General features: G+C 39.1%; 1 protein-coding gene across 4 annotated transcripts in view; it reads left to right on the forward strand.

Annotated features, from left to right (window-relative positions):
• LOC124717318 (glycine N-methyltransferase) overlaps positions 1-19,301 on the forward strand; it is a 97,769-nt gene that overhangs the window by 35,743 nt on the left and 42,725 nt on the right. For all 4 annotated transcript variants that reach the window (XM_047244153.1, XM_047244152.1, XM_047244154.1 and 1 more), the window contains 2 exons: positions 2,961-3,165; positions 5,082-5,209. In XM_047244153.1, coding sequence (XP_047100109.1) covers positions 2,963-3,165; positions 5,082-5,209 — 331 coding nt within the window. In that variant the 5' untranslated portion in view covers positions 2,961-2,962. The remainder of the gene's footprint in view (positions 1-2,960; positions 3,166-5,081; positions 5,210-19,301) is intronic.

The raw sequence follows: 19,301 nt of genomic DNA on the forward strand, positions 1-19,301 counted from the left end.
TCCAGTTACTTTATTTGAGCAACCAATTTCAACTCTACGTTACACCAACTTTGGGGCCCCTGACCGACATTTAGGAAGAATCCCACCTCTAGTCCAGTCAAAATAGGGGCCAACATTCAGTGACTGATATCCATAGACTTCTTCACAACACAGTGATCCCTTCGATCATTTCCCGACTTGACAAGATTGCTGGCACATATTTTGACTGGACTAGAGGTGGGATTCTTTGTACATGTGAGTTGGTGAAGGGGGACGGGGGGGGGGGGGGGGGGGCTTAAGATGGTGTGATGTAGCAGTGAAACTGGTTGCCCAAACAAAATAACAAATTTTTAAAAGAGTAAATCACCATTTGACTGTTTTTGTGTGTGTGTGTGTGTGTGTGTGTGTGTGTGTGTGTGTGTGTGTATGGTCTAACAACTTTTAGCATTGTATGTGATAATGACATAAAAGCTGAAATCTGAATAGTATGAAAGGTAAATGTAATAATACACAGTCAGATGGCAGTTTACTCTTTTAAAACGTATTGCATGACTGGCTGAATGTCATCAAAAATTTTTTTCAAATAACAATTGGAAATTTAAACAGCTGAAATATTTTGTTTTGACCCTTTTTTTTTCAGAATGTGTGCTAGTTGGCACTGAGGAGGTCATTCTGTTCGAGTTACCACATACCTTTTACTGAATAGGTCCAGTTGGGAATAATTGATGCAGACAAAGAAGGGCAGAAGAACTTGTCACAGGTTTGTTTGAGTTGGTGGAGAGCCTCACGGGTGAGGTGAAAAAGTTGGACTGGCAGACACATGAAGATAAGACTGCACATATTACATGAAAGCATGCTTTCAAAGTTTACAGAACCAGATTTAAGTGAGGAACCTAAAAATATACTGCAGTGCTTACAGCCCTCTAGCTAGTGCAAAGAGCAGTGTGGACTAGTTTTGCAGCATGTAGTGAAACATTTAGATATCATTCTTCCTGCGCTCCATATGTGAAATGGAACAGAAGAAACCCTAATGTGTGTTACTGTGGGAAGCAACTCCTACAGTAGTTTGCTGAGTACACGTGCAGGTTTAGCGAGGAAGGAGAGCCCGACTGAAGCTACCCAGCACCCCCCCCCCCCCACCCCACCCCTCCCCTCCCAATGCATGTATGGTGACTCGACGGCTGCGCCACCTCGCTTCACAGCAACTTGTCCTGTGTTTGGTGCCTCCACCCTTTTGTGTTTGTGCCACATATTTTGTTTAGATTCTGAAAGGTTGAAACTTAAATGTTAGAGTTTCAACAACTGGTGTGTAATTAATTGGAGGAGGGAATGGGAGGTGGGGGGTGGAGTGGGCAGAGTGACAGCTTCGTTATCTGCCTGCACCTTGGAGCTTCACGTAGGCGTAGTGCTCGAAGGAGTGCCGTACTGTCACGGTTCAGTTATTGGTAACAATCATAGGCACACTACGTGCCAGATATCTGACAGCATGGGTGACATCATGGAGAGAATGGCTACGGAGTACGGCACAAGTGTGGGTGTGCTGAATGTGGAAAACATTAACTGTGAGTACACACCTTCAGTCACTATCGGGCAGCTCTGTTTCTCCTTCCAGTCCTCTGCCATCTTCAGAGGGAGAATCGCTGTAATCATTTTTGCTGTCACTATTTACACCACCTAAACGTATTATTATTTTATCTGTTTCATCACAGAAAGAGATTTCTTGCTGCATGTTTTCTCATTCAATTTTTTAAAATGTGTTTTCACAAGGGAATCCAATCTTCAGTCTTTGAATTAAATTTCTCCTCACTCAAATGTCTCACAGATGTTATACTGTAAAGAAAGCTGTTTCATAGAAGCTACCCAATCTATCACAACAGACCAAATACTCACTATTGGATTTAATTCCAGGTGGTGAGGAGGAAGGCATAAAGCAATGTGTCCAGCAGTTACTAGCATCTTACTGATGGAATACTTGACGGTCCGTGGCTTGGTTCTCAAATAAGCTCATACAGAATAGATGTCTGCATGCCGTCTGAGAATGGGATATGTTCCTTTGTCAGCCACTTTCTGATATTTTGTTTGGTAGAATTAGACATTGGGGCTTTGTTTATTTTAACCTTGTGATATTGAGCATTGTTGAAAATTACTACAGAGGTAGGCTTTAAATTGAGCATCACTTGTTCCTGTCAACCACTCTTCATAATTTAGTTGGTTCGTGTGGTAGTGATAATCTCCCATTGCTTGATTTGACTTCCACATGGCAAGTGCATTAGGGATAAAGAAAGTTTCACCATCTGCTTGAGTTATTATTAGGTATTGTCCCTTTGATACCTTTTGAGGAGACTGAATTTTATTACCATTCCATGATTTCCTACTCGTGATGATAAAATGAAAATTTCATTAATGTAAACAATGGCTCCAGTTTTCTCCCTAATTTTTTTGTTTTTAATTGCTTAATATACCCAATTCTTTTTTCTCAGATGTCACTTCTCTCTAACAAGATGAGCCTGCTTCGCCACACCCCCCGCCCCCCACCCCCCCACCCCCCACCCCCCTCCAATTCCTCCCCCACTCAGTGGAGATCTAATTTCATTAATAACTAAATTATAACTTGAAAGTGTATAGCTTCTTTAATTCCTTCCATTGTAGGCACTCGTTTTTCTGTCAGATAAATGTTGGAAACAATTCTGCCGACAACAGCTTCATCAAAACCATCAATGTGTATAATTGTTTTACATTTAGTATTGTTTTTGTGGACTTACTAATTCTGTTACTCTGCCAGATTCCGAATACACACAGGGAAAAACCCACACAATGCACACACGGGGCAAACTCAAGGCAGCCAGGTGTATTAGCACTGAACAGTACCTCTCCGCACATACCCAGTGGCCAACTGGCGGTTGTGCTGTAACAGTCACAGAGCTCTCAGATGCCTGGTGTGCAATGTATTTATTGTGAGTAATCACTGTGTCTCCTTACAGAAATGGACAACGTATTCCACATGCGGTCGGCAGGCGCCGCTGCCGAAGGGGTCCGGGACCAGTATGCCGACGGCAGGGCAGCACGTGTCTGGGAGGCATTCATTGGAGACAAGAACTCCCGCACGCAGAATTACCGCAACTTCCTGGTTGGGCTCTTGAGGAAGAATGGCTGCCAAAGAATTCTGGATGTTGCCTGTGGCACCGGGTGAGTTGTATTTCTGCATTTATTTACCAGTTCCTCCTCGAGTGACAGTGTAGCACTCGTATTGTAATGGCCAGAGCACTCTGTAACCTGTGCAATCCGTCATCGATCTTCTCGTTGCTTTGTCGTCTAATTGTTGACTACTGCAGGTGCTTTGAGCAATTTATGAATAATTCATGTCAGTAGAATCAATATTGCTCTTCATTTTATGCGTGCTTATTATCACTGTCCGTGCTGATGGTGATTAACTTATAGATTATAAACATTGGACTTCTAACAAAACAGATCAGTACATTATGTATACTTAAAGTGTGTATAAAAATGGAGCATAAATAATAGTGTTTACATTAGGCGTGGTATTGTATTAGCAAGTGGAACTACCCTACCTCACTATGTTACAATTCCTTATAGGTAAAATCAGATAAGGGAAAATCCAGGATGGAATGTAACAATATAATGAAAAGGATAGTTGCTATTCACCATATAGCGCAGTTGCAGAAAGGCACAACATAAAGGACTGTGGGAAAGTTAGCTTTCAGCCAACAAGGTCGTTGTCAAAAATAGATAACACACACACACACACGCACTCTCTCTCTCTCTCTCTCTCTCTCTCTCTCTCTCTCTCTCTGTCTCTCTCTCTCTCTCTCTCTCTCACACACACACACACACACACACACAAATGCAACTCACATGCACATCACCATCGCCTCTGGCAGCTGGAGCAAGACCCATATTGCCAGAGGTGCCCTTTTTACAGCATCAAGCCCTCTCACCTGAGCTTCTGACCTTACATTGTGCTAGTTCTGCATTAGAGAATTATGAAGAATGTAACACACTGCCATGCTAAGATTGTGAAAACATATGTGAGTGCTTAAAAAAGCGATGCTTATGAGCAGGGACTGGAGCAGCCAAGGGATGCAGATACAGTGACTTGTTCAGTAGGAGAATAGAGTGAGAATAGTGGTACGAGGCACCTATTACTCAGCACATGGACACATTGAAATGCGTCCCTGTGTGCTTAGAGAATATGGGATGAAATTTGTTTTCATTAGAGAATGTGGGACAAATTATGTATTTTTTGATTCTCCAGAAAAAGAAAAAGTATCATTAAGGAAAAAGCGAATCAGAAACAGAAACAGTTGAATGACTATTTCCTGAAAGTGGACTGTAAGCATGTAACATGAAGTACAGAATGTTTTAGGTGTGATTTTGTTAAGAAGTTTTAATTTTCAGTGGGTAATGCAGTTGGCTTTCAAATGTGGCATGCAGCACATTTTGCAGACACAGTGAACAGCAGTTTTTGACATTTGAAAAAACAATTTGATTTAAAAAAATGGTGTATTCTATATTATCTGTGTTCTTCAGTTATCTATGTAGTCTCCTGTCCGCATTAACTGAAGTAATGTGGAACTTAATGTATTCCAGTTAAATTTGTCAGAAAAAGGATAAGCTCAAGTTATTAATATAAGTGCGCAATTTTGCAATCGTAAGACTAGCCACATCCATCGAGAAAGGGTCTGTAGACACCAATGTCCAAATTAATGAAAGAATAAAGTCTCTTGCATTATATAAACCCTTGAGTTAGAATGATATATTAGCTGGGTAAGACTGCCTTGATGATTAAGCTTGTGCTCACAGTGTTGCTGTGACTCCCACTCTTTACAGGGGGCACACAGTGGGAGGTTACTTTACTTGCTCTAGAAGTGATAGTCCATCATATGAAAACCTTTAAAAGTAATTAAATCATGCAGCTCCAAGTGTTCTTTAGTGTAAATCGCTGGAAATGAACATTGTGTGCAGATAAACTAAAAAATTCTGAAGTATAACTTTCAGAATCACTCTCTACTATCTCATAGAACAGAGCTGTGTGAACGTTCACTACACCACAGAACAGTGAATGTTAATCTTTATTCTTTCAGGATTGATTCAATAATGCTTCTAGAAGAAGGATTTGAGGTCACTTCAGTAGACGCGTCGGACAAGATGCTCAAGTATGCACTTCGGGCTCGCTGGAATCGCAGAAAGGAGCCAGCTTTCGACAAGTGGGGTAAGTCTAACTGACTGAGATAGCCTAAAAATGCTAATTACATCCTAACTACAGAAATAATTTACTTAATTAAATAATTTTCAGGGCTTTTTTGAAAGAGCTGTCTGTCTTCTCCATGGATTACATTTCTACAGGATGTCTCAAATGAACATTTATATTTGATGTGTCAAAATTAAATAGCGGTTGAAGTCAATCAACAAAATGTTTTTTATTGAGATATACAGTTTAGGGGTTTTGTTCTAAAAAAATATGTAATTTCAGTGGAATCCAGCGTGCCTGTTACACTCACTTAAACAATGAAAAAAATGTTGTGTGGTGCTCCGCATGTAAATGCTGGGATGAATGCCACTTCACTATGGATATTTTCTTTCAGTTGCTCTAGTAAAGTCAGATTAATGACATACACTTTAGATTTGACATATCCCCATAAGAAAAAATCCATGAGGCGCAAACCTAGACTGTGTGGGGGCCAATTTATATCACCCTTTCTGGAAATCAATTTTCCAGGGAAAACTTCATGAACTCACAGTGTAGATGCATTGGATATGTGTGCTGTGGCTCTGTCTTGCTGAAACCATGTTCTTTGGTTATACGAGGGTCGTTTGAAAAATCTGTGGAAAAAGAGAAACTACTTACGTGTTTGGGGTAAACCTTTTTTATTTTTCGACATAGTCTCCTTTTGGACTTAACACACTTCATCCAACGCTGTTCTAATTTGTTGATCCCTTCTGAATAATAGGAATTGTCCAAGTCTGCAAAATAGCTATTAGTTGCTGCAATCACCTCCTTGTTTGAATAAAATCTCTGTCCCGCCAGCCATTTCTTCAAATTGGGGAAATAATGGTAGTCCGAGGGAGCCAAGTCTGGAGAATAGGGGGTTGTAAAACGAGTTGGAATCCTATTTCCATTAAATTTGCAACCACAACTGCTGAGGTGTGTGCTGGTGCATTGTCCTGATGGAAAAGGACTTTTTCTGCAATCCAATCGCTGCCATTTTTCTTGCAGCTCAGGTTTGAAATGGTCCAATAATGATGAATAATATTCCCTGTAATAGTTTTACCCTTTTCCAGATAGTCGATGAGGATTATCCCTTGCGAATCCCCAAAGACAGTAGCCATAACCTTTCCAGCCCAAGGAATGGTCATCACCGTTTTTGGTGCAGATTCTCCCTTGGTAACCCATTGTTTAGATTGTTGTTTGGTCTCAGGAGTATAGTAATGTATCCATGTTTCATCCACAGTGACGAAGCGACACTTAAAAAGTCCTGCCGATTCTTCGTGATCAGCTGCAAACCATCCTTGCAACACTTCACACGATTCCATTTTTGGTCAGGTGTGAGCTATTGTGTAACCCATCTTGTGGGCAGCTTTCTCTTGTCCAAATGTTTATGCAAAATATTATGTACCCATTCATTTGAGATGCCTACAGCACTAGCAATCTCCCACACCTTAACTCTTCTGTCATCTATCACCACATCATGGATTTTATGAATGATTTCTGGAGTCGTAACCTCCACAGGACGTCCAGAACGTTCAGCATCAGTTGTGCCCATATGGCCACTCCAGAAATTTTGAAACCACTTATAAACTGATCTAATCGAATGTGTAGAGTCACCATAATGTTTATCAAGCTTCTGTTTAGTCTCCTGAGGCGTTTTGCCTTTCAGAAAGTAATGTTTAATCACCACACAAAATTCTTTTTCGTCCATCACTCAACTTCCTTGATTCAGACGAATGCCAAACACAAAGAAATCGACCAATATGGCTGAAACTTGGTGTGCGTTCTTTCCAAAGATGCTACTAACTAAACATTACCTTGATACATGCCGGTGGTGTCATCTCTCGGACTTTGCACGGACTTTTCAAATGCCCCTCGTAACTGGGAAAGTTTTGCAATTCAGATGCCAAAAAGTCATTTAACACTGTCACATAACATTCCAAATTCACTGTCACTGCATGACTGCTCTCATCCTTGAAAAAGTATGGTCAAATTATTCCTTGAGCTGACATTGCAGCCTGTACAGTAAATTTTGGCAAATGAAGGGGTTTCTCATGCTTCTGTTTAGGATTCATTGGACTCCATTGACAGCACTTTTGCTTATAGATGTGATCACTCAGATAAAAATGAGCCTTATCAGAAATCAAGATGTTTCTAAATAAAGTGAACTCAGTCACATCATTAACAAATTGCAGGCTAAGTCTGGCATCCTTAGGCTTTTACTGTTGCACTAATTGGATTTTGTAAGGGCGCAGATTAAATGCAGTGACAATCTGTGCACATGTAAAGAACTAGCTCACTTAAGAATAGAGAGGTTAGGATCATTATGAACAGGCCAATTGAGACTCCTCATGGAATCAGCAATCCGTGATGACGTGGTCACCTGGATTTTGGTTTGGCCAGTATTTAACTGGGCTGCTCTAACGTTTTGATCCATTTCTAGGTAAGATGAACACTTGGAGCCCCATTTACATTATTCAATCCACAGTCAATGCAGAACTTTGTCCACACTACGGTTACCAAATCACTGTTTTGTAAAATTCTCACACACATAATGCTCAGTCACTCATGAGAAACACTCCATATCAATAGATTTCCTGAAGGCAAGCTACCAATAAATGTACTGTCCCCCTCTTCTCCAATTTGTTGAACATGCGCAGAGAGCTTTTAAGATATAAACTTTGTTTTGAGATGCCTTGTAGTACCACAAATTGTCCAACATTTATACACAATAAGTACATTAGACATGAAAGATGTTAGCCTTGACAGTTATTGGAACCCCATCTGACACATGAAGCTGCCAGAGGAGGAAGTACGAAAGGACTCTGGTCCTAAGAAGAGAGTGAGAGACAAAAATGAGGAAAGCAGAATGAAGCAGACAAAAGAAAAGAGAGCCATTCAAGAAGTGAGAAACCTTGCAACAGCAAAAATACATGCCATGTGAAATATCCCAAAGACAACCCTGTGTCTGCTTGTCAGAACTTATCACTGTGCACTGTTTTCCGGTCTGGAATAGCTGTAGTTGGTAACGTCAGTTCCTGGTCTACACTGAACAGATATTTAAATGCAACAAAATATAAAACTAAATCACATTGCCACTGTGAGGTCAAATAATACAGATTTTTTTCTCTCCCTGTTGGAAATTTTTATATCTGGTACTGTTTCTAAGATCTCTTAAACTTGCTACATCATAACATGCGAAACATTTGTCTGGATAACTATCATTCTTAAAATGTGTGAAATTGACCATTTATGTATTTCTAGCAATGTATAAAGAGAAACAATATGTAGATGATACACTTCATCAATTATTAGTATAAGAGGCACTAATGAACGTGAATTTATGTACTGAACGTGACTTTAGGTACAGCAGACCCGGAAAGACTGTACATACTTGTACAGAACATACTCTCTCTGTTTAACGTGTGTATATTCTGAATTAATTGGCTGTGGAGTTGAGTTTTGCATACCATTTGATATTTCGTGCTGAAATGTCTGACAGTAGTCAGCGAAAATTGCTGTACACATTTAACCCTAATACTATGACGCTGTCTCCGAGCTGTCCTGATGAAAATGTTCGCTGCATTCATTACTAACTGAACCTGTGTTCTCGGGGAAGAACTAAAGGTGTGAGTTGATGAAAATAATTTTGGGTGAAGGTTGCAACCCAGTTGTATGTAAGCAGTAACACACTTTTTGCTGAACATATACATAATAGACAATTATATAATTTCCAAGGAAGTCGGTTACGACCAATCCAAGTGTCACCCAAACATTTCTTTCAGCAACATTCTCGGAAATGACCCATTAGCAGCGATCTTCCTTAATTATGGACCTACGAACAAACCTTCCTCTACTTTCATGAGACTCAACTCTGGAAACTCATCCAATGTGTGCAGTTAAGTGTCTGAGTCTTTGTCTAGTGCCTTTATGAAATTATTTGTGAGTCCCAGCTTTGTATGGAGTGGTGCTGCGATTCCACTCATCACGCTCAACTGACAACATACAAAGGATGTTTTTACGTTCTGGCTACAAACAATCTCTTGCTGCCTTATTTTTATAATGGGGATTTCTGCCTGCAGAGCTCCATGTCTGAATAGAACAGCAGTAGTTGCTGTACCCTGTCTTGTCTACATTCTTATGAGAATGGCGATTACCTTCAGATCACCACGGATACACCAGTTGGAGTTGAAGTACCATATATTTAGATGGAACCTTTCTCAGGAACATCAAATTATTCCTGCTACCATTACTATAATAATAATCTCCACTCTTGTTGACACCAAACATCAAAATATAATTAAATTTATTTATTTTTTACCCAGTATCGTCTACAGTATCATATGTTCTGGCAGCTTCATAAAAGTCTCTGCCCAGAAAAGGTCAGTCTAAGCTTTCACTTGGTTGACACCAGGTAGAAAAGTTATTTGTGCTTGGATAACACATGACACATGAAGGTAGACACCAATTTGAAGAGTCATTGTTTGATTCTGTAACAGGGTGTATATGCCTTGGGAAACCTGGGAGCCATGTGGGAATTTTTTCATCGGGGAAAACCCCAGGAACTTTTTAGAATATCAGCAAGTTTTCATTGTTTTAGTTTCCAGTTACATTTTTGTTATTTTACTGGTAAGAACTGATAGTGTAACGAAGAATTGTATCTTTGCCCGCTACAGCAGAATAATATTGGTGCAAGAAGACAGAAAGGAGAGAATAACATCAAAATAAAATTTTAGTTGCAAAGTAAATGCACCGTTACAACAAAACAAACTGCACATACAAGTGTCTGCTGGCAGCAAAATATGTCAAACTGCTCTCAATGAGCTTGATGTCACAACTGTTTACATTTATAACAGGTCGGGGGAAGTATGACGATTGGTGGTTCGAGAAGCATTAATTTCAAAGTAAATTTCCTCTTACGCAAGATGAATTATGTTATGTTTGAGAATGTGTGATGAATTTCTTAAATCACAGAGCAGTAGACTCTTTAGAACTTAAATACAGAGGACCAGCCACTTTTAAAAAATTTTGGGCCCAGAAGACCAGCCATTTATGCCTTTATTTAAAATTTTACTGTCACATTTGTGCGTCATATATCTTAAAGGGTAATGCACTAAAAAAGATCAAGCTTGAAGGTTAATTTTTCGTATTTGTATTTGTATTTATTTATTTATCCTGTGGATCACATATTGTACAAAGTACACACGATATAGGACAAGTTATTTTTCTTAACAAATATGTAGTTTGGAGAAAAAAATAGGCAATGGACTGCCATTTTAAAAAAAATGTACACAAAATTGTTCATTGATGAATATAGTAACTTCACATACAGAGAATACTAACAATTTACATGGGGAACTAAGAAACATGTAGGCAATGTAGTGCTACTTTAAATTTACACAAATTATCACTGAGATTACAAAATAGTGAAAATGTCAACTGGAAACACAACAGAAACATGCAGGCAATGTAGTGCTACTTTAAATTTACACAAATAATCACTGAGATTACAGAATAGTGAAAATGTCAACTGGAAACACAACAGAAGGACAATGTCATTTAAAAACTACATTAAACATGAAATTAACATTGAGATTTCACAGACAATTAAGTTTTAATACTAATAGAATGTGTACTTGTACATTCAAAAAGCGAGTTAAAAAATTTGTGGAAGTGAAACTGAAACATAGTTGTGTATAGTAGAAATTAGGTTATTATTTTGCCTACAGAATGTTTTACTCTAATCACAGTATTTACAAAGGAACTTTATAATTTTTCATTTCCAGGAATTCTTGTACTGAATAGAAACAGTGCTTTGTCAGAAATGCCTTTAGTTTATTTTTAAATATTGGATCTGGAGCAGTTTTTATTTGTTCTGGAATTTTATTGTGTAATACGACGCCCAGATGAGTTATATATTTTTGGTATGATGATGTCCTTGAAAAAATTTGATGGATATTAGATTGCCCTCTGGTATAATGAGTGTGTATATAATTGTTTTGGATTAATTTGCCTGTTCTTGAGAGGTATTCCCTGGTGAATAGGATTGTTTCTTGAATGAATAAGGATGGGATGCTTAGAACATTAAGTTTTATAAATTGACATTTACAGGATTCCAGCTTTTTGAGGCCACAGATTATCCTCAGTGATCTTTTTTGTAGTTTAAATATATTTGTGCTGTGAGTTGAATTTCCCCAAAAGATGATTCCATAGCGGAGCAATGAGTGGAACTGCGCATGGTATGCTTGCATTAGTGTGGATTTACTTGTAGTAGATTTTAGTATTCTTAGTCCATAGCACAATGATGAGAGTTTCTTTGATAAGTTGTTTATATGTGTGTCCCATTTTAAATTTTGTTGGACCCAAAGACCCAAAAATTTTGTTGCATTTACATTTTCAATTTTATCATTATTTAACTTTACTTGGATAGTTTTTTGATTGGATGTGGGAATTAGATGGAAGTTGATACATACAGTTTTCCCACTATTAACAATTAGGCCATTTTTGTTAAACCACTCGGAAAGTTTTTTCATGGAGTTATCAGATATTGTCTGAAGGGATTCAGGGCTAGATCCAGTCAACACTATGCTTGTATCATCAGCAAACAGGATAGTTTTTTGTGGGCTCATATGTTCAACAAGATCATCTATGTAAATGAGGAAAAGTAATGGCCCTAGAACAGAACCCTGGGGAACACCATATCTTATTGTTCTTTCCTCTGAGAGGAAAACTGTATTATTTATTTTATTCTGTACATTAATATCGTATTGAAGTGATACCTTCTGTCTGCGGTTTTGTAGGTAAGAGCATAGCCAGTTGTGAGCCACACCTCTTATTCCTCTTCTTTCCAATTTAGCAAGCAGTATTTTATGATCTAGTACGTCAAAGGCTTTAGAGAGATCTAAGAAGATACCTGCAGCTATATTATGTTGGTCAATTGATTTCAGTATGTGGTCCAACAGTTCAAAAATTGCTGTCTGGGTGGATAAAGATTTACTAAAACCATGTTGTTGAATGCTGATTGGTGCGTGGTTTTTTATGAAATTTATAAGCCTGTCATAAAAAAGTTTTTCCAGGATTTTTGAAAAGGTGCTTAAGATGGATAATGGTCTATAATTGGATACTAAATCAGGGGAACCTTTCTTTAGTAATGGTGAGACTTTAAGCTATTTTGAGAGCATCTGGAAAAATGCCAGTTTTTAATGATTGGTTGTAGATGGTTGATAATGGCTTTACTATATGGGGAGCACACATCTTTAATATGAGGTCAGGTACTTCATCATAGCCACTAGAGATTTTATTGGGTAACAATTTTCTTATGTTCCTAATTTCATCAGGGTTTGTTTCATAAACAAACATTGTAGCATTAGTGCTGCTTGACGCATTGGTGGAATTGAAGAACGATACCTTGCAGTTTGCCTGAATGAGATCTTCTGCTAGTGAGGTGAAATATTTATTGAACTTGTTTACAACTGTGTATGGATCTGTGACCTTAGAATCATTAAGTGTTAGAGAAATGTTTTCCTTTTTAGGTGTTGAACTACAAGTTTCTTTTTTAATAACTTTCCACATAGCTTTCATTTTGTTTGAAGAGTTTCTTATGAAATTGTCATTCCATAAAAGTTTTGCCTGTCTAATCACTCTAAGATAAGTTTTTTTGTAGGTTTTACAATAGTCAGAAAATTCTTCAGTGACTATGTATTTTTTGGAGCAATATTGGAGAAATCTGTTTCTCTCACTAGAAGTTTTGATTCCTTTTGTTACCCACGACTTTCTATTTTGATTGCTTGAAGTTTTTGTTTCAAAAGGAAATGCTGTATTAAAGTAATAATTGCTTGAAGTTTTTGTTTCAAAAGGAAATGCTGTATTAAAGTAATAAAGGAAGGTGTTATTGAAGCTTAAGAACATATTATCAACAGTTGTTTGCATGTAAACACTGTCCCAATTTTCCTTAGCTAATAGGAAGTTAAAAATCCTAATATTGTCATCTGAAAAGTTTCTTCTTTGCAATACTTTTTTGGGGCCGATTTTACTATTTTCCATGTCAACGCTCAGTGAATTTGTAACCAGTATCAGTTATGAAGATTTGATCAATTATTGAATCAGTATGCTCTGTTGATCTTGTTGGAGAGTGTATTGTGGGGATCATATTAAAGGATTTGGTCATGTTTAACAAATCAAGTTTAGCATTACTGTTTTTTGATAAATCAATGTTAAAATCGCCACAAAGTATTATTCTCATATTTAATGAGCTGACACTATTCAGCAGAACTTCTAATTTGGTCATAAAATTTGGAATATTACTACTTGGTGCTCTGTATACATTTATAATTATATATATAAAAACAAAGATGAGGTGACTTACCGAACGAAAGCGCTGGCAGGTCGATAGACACACAAACAAACACAAACATACACACAAAATTCAAGCTTTCGCAACAAACTGTTGCCTCATCAGGAAAGAGGGAAGGAGAGGGGAAGATGAAAGGAAGTGGGTTTTAAGGGAGAGGGTAAGGAGTCATTCCAATCCCGGAAAGAGCGGAAAGACTTACCTTAGGGGGAAAAAAAGGACAGGTATACACTCGCACACACGCACATATCCATCCACACATACAGACACAAGCAGACATATTTAAAGACAAAGAGTTTGGGCAGAGATGTCAGTCGAGGCAGAAGTGTAGAGGCAAAGAAGTTGTTGAAAGACAGGTGAGGTATGAGTGGCGGCAACTTGAAATTAGTGGAGATTGAGGCCTGGCGGATGACGAGAAGAGAGGATATACTGAAGGGCAAGTTCCCATCTCCGGAGTTCGGATAGGTTGGTGTTGGTGGGAAGTATCCAGATAACCCGGACGGTGTAACACTGTGCCAAGATGTGCTGGCTGTGCACCAAGGCATGTTTAGCCACAGGGTGATCCTCATTACCAACAAACACTGTCTGCCTGTGTCCATTCATGCGAATGGACAGTTTGTTGCTGGTCATTCCCACATAGAATGCATCACAGTGTAGGCAGGTTAGTTGGTAAATCACGTGGGTGCTTTCACACGTGGCTCTGCCTTTGATCGTGTACACCTTCCGGGTTACAGGTCTGGAGTAGGTGGTGGTGGGAGGGTGCATGGGACAGGTTTTGCATCGGGGGCGGTTACAAGGATAGGAGCCAGAGGGTAGGGAAGGTGGTTTGGGGATTTCATAGGGATGAACTAACAGGTTACGAAGGTTAGGTGGACGGCGGAAAGACACTCTTGGAGGAGTGGGGAGGATTTCATGAAGGATGGATCTCATTTCAGGGCAGGATTTGAGGAAGTCGTATCCCTGCTGGAGGGCCACATTCAGAGTCTGGTCCAGTCCCGGAAAGTATCCTGTCACAAGTGGGGCGCTTTTGTGGTTCTTCTGTGGGGGATTCTGGGTTTGAGGGGACGAGGAAGTGGCTCTGGTTATTTGCTTCTGTACCAGGTCGGGAGGGTAGTTGCGGGATGCGAAAGCTGTTTTCAGGTTGTTGGTGTAATGATTCAGGGATTCCGGACTGGAGCAGATTCGTTTGCCATGAAGACCTAGGTTGTAGGGAAGGGACCGTTTGATGTGGAATGGGTGGCAGCTGTCATAATGGAGGTACTGTTGCTTGTTGGTGGGTTTGATGTGGACGGACGTGTGAAGTTGGCCATTGGACAGGTGGAGGTCAACGTCAAGGAAAGTGGCATGGGATTTGGAGTAGGACCAGGTGAATCTGATGGAACCAAAGGAGTTGAGGTTGGAGAGGAAATTCTGGAGTTCTTCTTCACTGTGAGTCCAGATCTACCTTCTTCCTAAAATCCACAAACCCAATCATCCCGGCCGCCCCATTGTAGCTGGTTACCAGTCCTGTAACCCGGAAGGTGTACACGATCAAAGGCAGAGCCACGTGTGAAAGCACCCACGTGATTTATCAACTAACCTGCCTACACTGTGATGCATTCTATGTGGGAATGACCAGCAACAAACTGTCCATTCGCATGAATGGACACAGGCAGACAGTGTTTGTTGGTAATGAGGATCACCCTGTGGCTAAACATGCCTTGGTGCACAGCCAGCACATCTTGGCACAGTGTTATACACCGTCCGGGTTATCTGGATACTTCCCACCAACACCAACCTATCCGAACTCCGGAGATGGGAACTTGCCCTTCAGTATATCCTCTCTTCTCGTCATCCGCCAGGCCTCAATCTCTGCTAATTTCAAGTTGCCGCCACTCATACCTCACCTGTCTTTCAACAACTTCTTTGCCTCTACACTTCTGCCTCGACTGACACCTCTGCCCAAACTCTTTGTCTTTAAATATGTCTGCTTGTGTCTGTATGTGTGGATGGATATGTGCGTGTGTGCGAGTGTATACCTGTCCTTTTTTCCCCCTAAGGTAAGTCTTTCCGCTCTTTCCGGGATTGGAATGACTCCTTACCCTCTCCCTTAAAACCCACTTCCTTTCGTCTTCCCCTCTCCTTCCCTCTTTCCTGATGAGGCAACAGTTTGTTGCGAAAGCTTGAATTTTGTGTGTATGTTTGTGTTTGTTTGTGTGTCTATCGACCTGCCAGCGCTTTCGTTCGGTAAGTCACCTCATCTTTGTTTTTATATATAATTTTTCCCACGTGGAATGTTTCCTTCTATTATATTTATAATTATATAGTTTAGTTCTGGCAGCTTAACCATAGAAAGCTCAAATTCCTTATCTTCAGATAATGCAATCTGTTCATTTAGGCCTACCTCACTGAATTTTATCTGGTCCTTTACAAATATAGCAGTACTGCCATGTGTGGAGAAATTCCTACAATAAAAGCTTGTTAATGAGTACCTTGGAATAGAGGTTGACTGAATTTCTTCTTTAGACAGCCAGTGTTCGGTAATACATATTACATCTGGATTTATTTGAGACTGAAGTAACACATCCAGCATTTGAATCTTATTTCTGAATGACTGGACATTATGGTGTAATACAAGAAATGATGGACTTTGTGAGTTTTCAGTTAAGGGTTTAATTAAGTTCTTTTCTAAAGGTGTTTCTGACACAGCACTTACCCTAAAAAATTGGCCGAGATTTTATTTTTGTGTGTGGCTTCTTGCACGCAATTTTCAGTAGCAGAGATGGTTTTGAGTGGTTGACACAGTTCTGTTTCCATCAAAGCTTCTGTTTTTGGCCTAAACCATTTTGTAATTTGTGGTTGTTTGGCGATCTTGATACTTGGGGCTGATTTCTTCAGGATATGATTTCGGAGTTTTTCTACTATTTGGTCTTTTCCTAACATATTCAAATGTAGTCCATGAGCTGTATGAAATCTTCTTCCTAAATTGTATGTATCAATTATCTCTATGTTATGAAATGTAGAACATATTTCTGATATCAGTTTGTTTGCAATGTAAATTTCTTGGTTGACACAGGACCAGGAAGGCAAATCATAACGATGAGGAATGTTAACAACGAGTACATTTGTATGTAATAGGTTGTTTAAGCATTCCTTCATTTCTTTTGCAAACCCTTTTGTTTCATTCCTATATATATCGTTTGAACCACCTAGAAGCACGACAAAATCACAATTACTTAAGTGAGATACATCAGTAGAGTTTGTTAGTTTATTTACCTCACAAAACTGCGCTCCTGGCTTCACAAAACCTGTTACCATTAAATTACATTTATCTTTCAATAGTGCTGAAATTCCACGTCCATGACTGTCACCAAGCACACAAATTTTTTTGTTTATCACAGTTTTGGGGCTAGAAGGTTTTGAAACGTGTTTTTGCTGTGTAGATATATTCTGTTTTTGCACATTCGGTAACCTTTTTTGATAACTATGAACCTGCGTTAACTTTGCGGTCTTGGGAGCAAATTTATTGTATGCAGCAGAAGTTTGTTTTTCACAATAACCACCGTTTTGTAGTGGGATATCGAATTTGTTTTTTTGAGCTATTACTGAAGAAGACACACTATTTACGATATCTGCACACTTTATTTTACACGGACTCTGTTGTGTGGGTTCCACATTTTGCTTAATAACAGGCTTTTCTTTCAGATGGTGCACGATTTGATCTTTTGTAGATAGGCCTACCGTTTTTTGAAGCACGGCAGGAGAATTTATTACTAAAGACGATGAAATGATTGCGCTATGGTTTGCGTTACCGGTACACCCAGAATGTGTTGGAAAACTTGAAATGGCGACGGAATCATCGGTTACTGTGTACACTTTATTTCTGTCGAATTCACTTACGCCCTGCTCGGTGGTTTTTAGTTTTCCATGATCATTTTCAAGACATTTGAGTCTATCAGCTAACACTCTGTTTTCTGCCAAGGATCTGCGCACAATTTCTTGCAACGAATTAATAGTTTCAACTAGTTTTGCTTTGTCAGGATGGTCTTCACATGTTACACACTTGCATTTTGATTTGGATGATTTTTCACTGCAGGTTTTTTGCGTGGCACTAGACTTGAAACTTTGCGAAGCACTTTTGTTGATCATCTTCTTGCTGTTGATGCCGGATAACATCTGAAAATTCGAAATAACTGGAGGCACAAATTCACTAAACTTCTCAATCGCCGCCATCTTGAATTTATTTCAGTTGTTTCATAGATTAAAAGTTATGAAATAATGATGGCCAAAAAGTGTAATTATTCTTCAAAAAAAGTGTGAGATGAATTCTTGAGCAATTAACAGCAAAAAAATTTTGATGGTCAGCATTACATGTGAAAACTTAATTTTTCATGTAGTTGTACTGAACAGATTAATTTAAACTATTATCTTTTCATATTTGTGTGAGCACACTACTTAAATGATGTTGCCATTGGATGGTGAATCACATAACGTGAGCTGTGATTGGCTGACAAAAGTGCATCACAGTCTGATTTCAGTGCTTCAAAAGCTACCGTGCTGTAATCGGTGGAATTCATATTTTTACTTTGATAATACGAAAATATGCTGTATGCATGTTGCTGTGCATGAAAGACCTTTATACCTTTACCATTCAAAGAATTTGTAAGTTCTGTAACTCACAGGGAACATATATTGTCACTTAACATGGAACAATCGTATTTTCAGCCAAGAAAAAGGATATTGTCACCTGGGGAAGAAAACATATTTTTAACCGGGAAATTGGGGAACTTTTTTTTCTTGTCCACATATACACCCTCTGTGAGATACGTGTAACCAACCACAGATCAAAAAACCTATTTTAAAGGCTTCCAAGGCTTCCTTGTGGTGTGCACTGTTTACAGTGTAAAACACACACACACACACACACACACACACACACACACACACACACAGAGACACAAAGTGATGAGCGATAACATTATGAGGACTGCTCACTGTGGGACTGAAGCTCATGTAATGGTACTGTGGGCACATGACACACTAAGGGAAGTACGCAAATGGACTTTAGACAAATGGGGAATCAATCTAGTGGAAACAAAGGTCGTAAATTAGGAAATTCACTGACAGAAACAACTCTGACAATGACGCCTGGCACCTGCAACTGACGATCTCAGAAACACAGAAGCCAGTCAAATGTCTGTGTGCTACTGTCATGAACATCTACGGAAAATGGTCAGAGGAGGTGAAACAAGATATCAGACATCCTTGCCTTATCACGGACTGTGGGCGTCAGAGACCTTGCAGACAGTATTAATACAAACCTCAGACTTTTTGCAGACAATGTAGTTGTCTGTAACAAAGTACTGCTGAAAGAAGCTGCAGAAATATTGTCAGATCTTGATAAGATTTCGAAGTGGTGCGAAGATTGGCAACTTCCTTTAAATGTTGAGAAATGTAAAAGTGTGCACTTCACAAAACCAAAAAGCATAGGATCCTATGACTATAATAACAGTGATTCACAGTTGGAATTGACCAACTCATACAAATACTTGGGTGTAACACTTTGTAGGGATATGAAATGGAATGATCACTACAGGGAACTGTAGAGGGCAAAAACTGTATCAGAAAGACAGAGATTAGAATAATTGATGACATAGGTTGCAAGTGCTATTCTGAGAAGAAGAGATTGGCACAGGAGAGGAATTCATGCTGGGCTGCATCAAATAAGGTTTGATTAACACACAAGTATTATGGAGGTGTTTTGTA

The sequence above is a fragment of the Schistocerca piceifrons genome, chromosome 9, assembly GCF_021461385.2.
Source record: "Schistocerca piceifrons isolate TAMUIC-IGC-003096 chromosome 9, iqSchPice1.1, whole genome shotgun sequence".
Lineage (NCBI taxonomy): Eukaryota > Metazoa > Arthropoda > Insecta > Orthoptera > Acrididae > Schistocerca > Schistocerca piceifrons.